This window comes from Sinocyclocheilus anshuiensis, unplaced genomic scaffold (genome assembly GCF_001515605.1).
Source record: "Sinocyclocheilus anshuiensis isolate Anshui unplaced genomic scaffold, SAMN03320099.WGS_v1.1 scaffold1047, whole genome shotgun sequence".
Taxonomy (NCBI): domain Eukaryota; kingdom Metazoa; phylum Chordata; class Actinopteri; order Cypriniformes; family Cyprinidae; genus Sinocyclocheilus; species Sinocyclocheilus anshuiensis.
The window spans coordinates 213,678-217,237 of NW_015542400.1; the positions used below are offsets into that span (position 1 = coordinate 213,678).

The following is a 3,560-nucleotide window of genomic DNA, read 5'->3' on the forward strand; positions in this document are numbered from 1 at the left end:
TCGTCCTCTTTTGGAAGGCCAAACAAAGTAGTTTCGCTTTCACAACGAAACACAGCGTCTTCACGACATGGCAGCAGCAACAATACTACAGCGAGAACATTTACTTTACTGTACTTTACAATACTTTCTTTGCGTGCACATTTGGGCGGCGTTATGCAAATCTTCCCACATCGTGACGTAGACATGTGGGGGCGTGTTAGAACGAGTCGTTTTAGGTAGGCGTGATTGACTCTTAACTTTTATAAAGATTATCTCTTTGGATTTGAGACTTTAGTCTTTGCAACTTTACAGATCTTCTTTATGCACCAAGAGCTTGTAACAATTCAAAGAGAAAGGAAAAATTGAAATCGCATCATATGACCCCTTTAATTTTACATTTAATGTGTGATTGTTGATTAGCATTCCACCTTCCCTCGTGAACCCCTATTTGGGAAATCCTGCATGGTGGTGAGTTGTATAGGGCAAGAAAAAAGGAAAATGTATTTTCCGTTTCCAGAGCTGGGTATCAACTTTGACCACATCTGGCAGAAGACTCTGACTGTGCTGCACCCGCTGAAGGCAGCAGATGGCAGTATAATGAATGAAACAGACCTGGCTGGTCCCATGGTGTTCTGTTTGGCCTTTGCGGCGACGCTACTCTTGGTAAGACACATGTCTGTTTTGAATGTCTCTAGCCTAAAATTGTTCATCATTTTGTACTTCATAAATATATATATATATTTTAAATTAATGTAAATTCTAGCGGAATGATTAATGATAGAATATAAAGTAAAATGTTAAGAGTGCCAAACAAATATGTTTTTGTTCCTAATTTTAGACGGGTAAGATCCAGTTCGGTTACGTGTATGGTATCAGTGCCATCGGGTGCCTCGGCATGTACTGCCTGCTCAACCTCATGAGCATGACGGGGGTGTCATTCGGCTGTGTGGCTAGTGTTCTCGGTTACTGCCTGCTACCCATGATCATCCTGTCCAGTTTCGGGGTCCTCCTTTCCTTACAGTAAGATGTGTTTATATGATAGTATAAATAATTCATACAAATACACTACCTGTCTACACAAGTTTGGAATAATTGAGACTTTTTATGGTTTTAAAAAGAAGTCTTTTATGTTCAACAAGCCTACAAAAATACAGTAGAAGCAGGAATATTTTGACATTTTGTTACAATAGAAAAGAACTGTTTTCTATTTTAATATATTTTAGAATGTAATGTATTCCTGTGATGCAAAGCTGAAATTTAGAGTAATAGTTCTTTTTATTATCCATGTTGAAAAGTTTTTGCTGCTTAATATTTTTGGGGAAACCATGATGCGCATTTTTCAGGATTGTTTGTTGTATAGAAAGTTTAAAAGAACTTGTTTTTTTTTTAATGCAAATCTTTTGTAGCCTAATAAATGTATTTACTGTTACTTTTGACTTTTTTTGCATCCTTGCTGAATAAAAGCTTATTTTTTTTAATCTTACAACAAAATTTTAAATAATACTGTATCATGGTTTCCATATATATTAGGGCTGCACGATAAATCACATGCGATATTTAACGCGCATCTTGTCAGAAAAGCCAGTTCTGTAATCAGCGGCAAATCTCCATCACCTGCGGGCTTTCACATTGAGCAGCATTAACTACACAGAGCCGTTGTTCACTGACGAGCGGCGCAAAACCACGTTCATATTTGCGAGATTTTTTGCGCAGCCCTAATATATATATATATATTATATATGTCGTTATATATTATATATATATATATTGTTGCTGTTGTTTTTTGCTATAATAAATGCAGCCTTGATGAGCATAGAAGATTTCTTTCAAAAACATTCCAAATCTTAATTCCATACTTTTGACTGGTGGTGTGTTTTAATGCATAACGTAAAGTGTTAAACATATGTATTAATATCAATTAATAATCCTATAATTTATATGAATATATATCGCAGTTCCATCATTTTAATCTTATTTGAGCTGGTTTATAATAAACCTTAAACAAGTGTTTTCCTGTGTCTTTCAGGGGCATGTTGGGTATGATTTTAACTGCTACCATCATTGGTTGGTGCAGTTTTTCAGCCTCTAAGATCTTCATCTCTGCTTTGGCCATGGATGGGCAGCAGCTGCTGGTGGCGTATCCCTGCGCCCTGCTGTACGGAGTCTTTGCCCTCATCTCTGTTTTTTGAACTCTCAACCTCTTTTAATGGACAAAATGACCACCAGTACGCAACCTTTTATTTGAGGACTGCTTTTGTAACACCCCCTCTCACTGAGTGTTTCCAGTGTTCATCATGTTCTGAGAGAATGTGGATTTAATTTCTCCTGCAGTTTTTTTTTTTTTTTTTACCTGCCCACCTACTCTGAGAAATATTCTTGCTTACATAATGCAGGTTAAAATTTGATTCTTGTTCTTTAATGTGGACCACATTCTATTGTTCTTTCCAAAATAGTTTTCTTTAACAGAGCCAGTAAGTGGGTTTATTGAAGAGAAGAATGTGTAATCAGTGCAGAGGGCACACCTCTCTTCCTACACAACATCTTTTTAATGCTTTTGTGTTTCAGGCAAGCATCTCACTCCAGAATATTCTTTGCAAACTACAGTAGTAATTCTTCTTTCTTGAAACTGTTTTTCATTACATTCCTGATTTGCTGTTGATTTGTTCGGTCTGTGTTCGTTCATACACTTGGGTCAGTAAGAGTGCCTACATGTTCACACATTTTCACACTATATTCTATCATGCACTAGGCAAATTAAACAAAACAAAACAAAAATCACCCTTTGTGCATCTTTTGCAAGCCTATTTAAAGCTATATTGCAGCCAAAATAAAAAATGCTTTATTTACTCACTTTTTTCACCTGTATGACTTGCTTCTACATCCAATTTTGATGATATATATGTATGTGTATATATATATATATATATATATATATATATAATATGCATGTGTGTGTACACACACACACTTTACATGCTTTTAACATCAAAATTTGATGAATGAGTAATTGATGACAGTCTTTATTGGAAAGTTTTTCAAATATTCTTCATATTTAAGACTTTAATGCAGACTGCTGCCAGTTTTGTGAGTCGATTTGTTCTGAATGCATTTCACCCACTAACATCTAGAATCTCGAGTCTGCAGATCAGTGTTCTGTAGAGTGAATACTGATGGCTGGATTTTGTTTCCATTTCTAATTTCTAATTTTTCACACATTTATCTTTTGAAATACATGAGGCAGAGCCCAGGTTAAGCGTCGTTCGAAATTCGAAATGAAGAGTCAAAATGACGGAACAAATCTTTCTGACCTGTGGACTGTATGTTTGGGCTTTTTGTTCATTTTAAGGTGCCACGACTGTCCTCTCGGATAGAGAGTTATATTTATACACAAGGTAACTTTGTTTTGTATATCCAGATGAGTACAAATGTTTCTATCAATCCTGTCTTGTGGAAAATCTGTGAGCAACTTGGTAGGGTGTTACACTTGTGCTGTTTCATGGGCTGTTTTAATGAAATAAAACTGCAACTTTTGATTGAACATTCTTTTGTTGAACTACCCATGTCCTCATGCTTTAAAAGTG

At 35.8% G+C, this 3,560-nt stretch overlaps 1 protein-coding gene across 1 annotated transcript in view; it reads left to right on the forward strand.

The window, feature by feature from the left end:
• LOC107692924 (protein YIPF5-like) overlaps window positions 1–2,808 on the forward strand; it is a 12,426-nt gene extending 9,618 nt beyond the window's left edge. Inside the window, exons 4-6 of the mRNA XM_016492127.1 lie at window positions 497–642; window positions 818–999; window positions 2,006–2,808. Of these exons, the coding sequence (XP_016347613.1) occupies window positions 497–642; window positions 818–999; window positions 2,006–2,168 (491 nt within the window). The 3' untranslated portion in view covers window positions 2,169–2,808. The remainder of the gene's footprint in view (window positions 1–496; window positions 643–817; window positions 1,000–2,005) is intronic.
• Window positions 2,809–3,560: the final 752 nt, after the last annotated feature.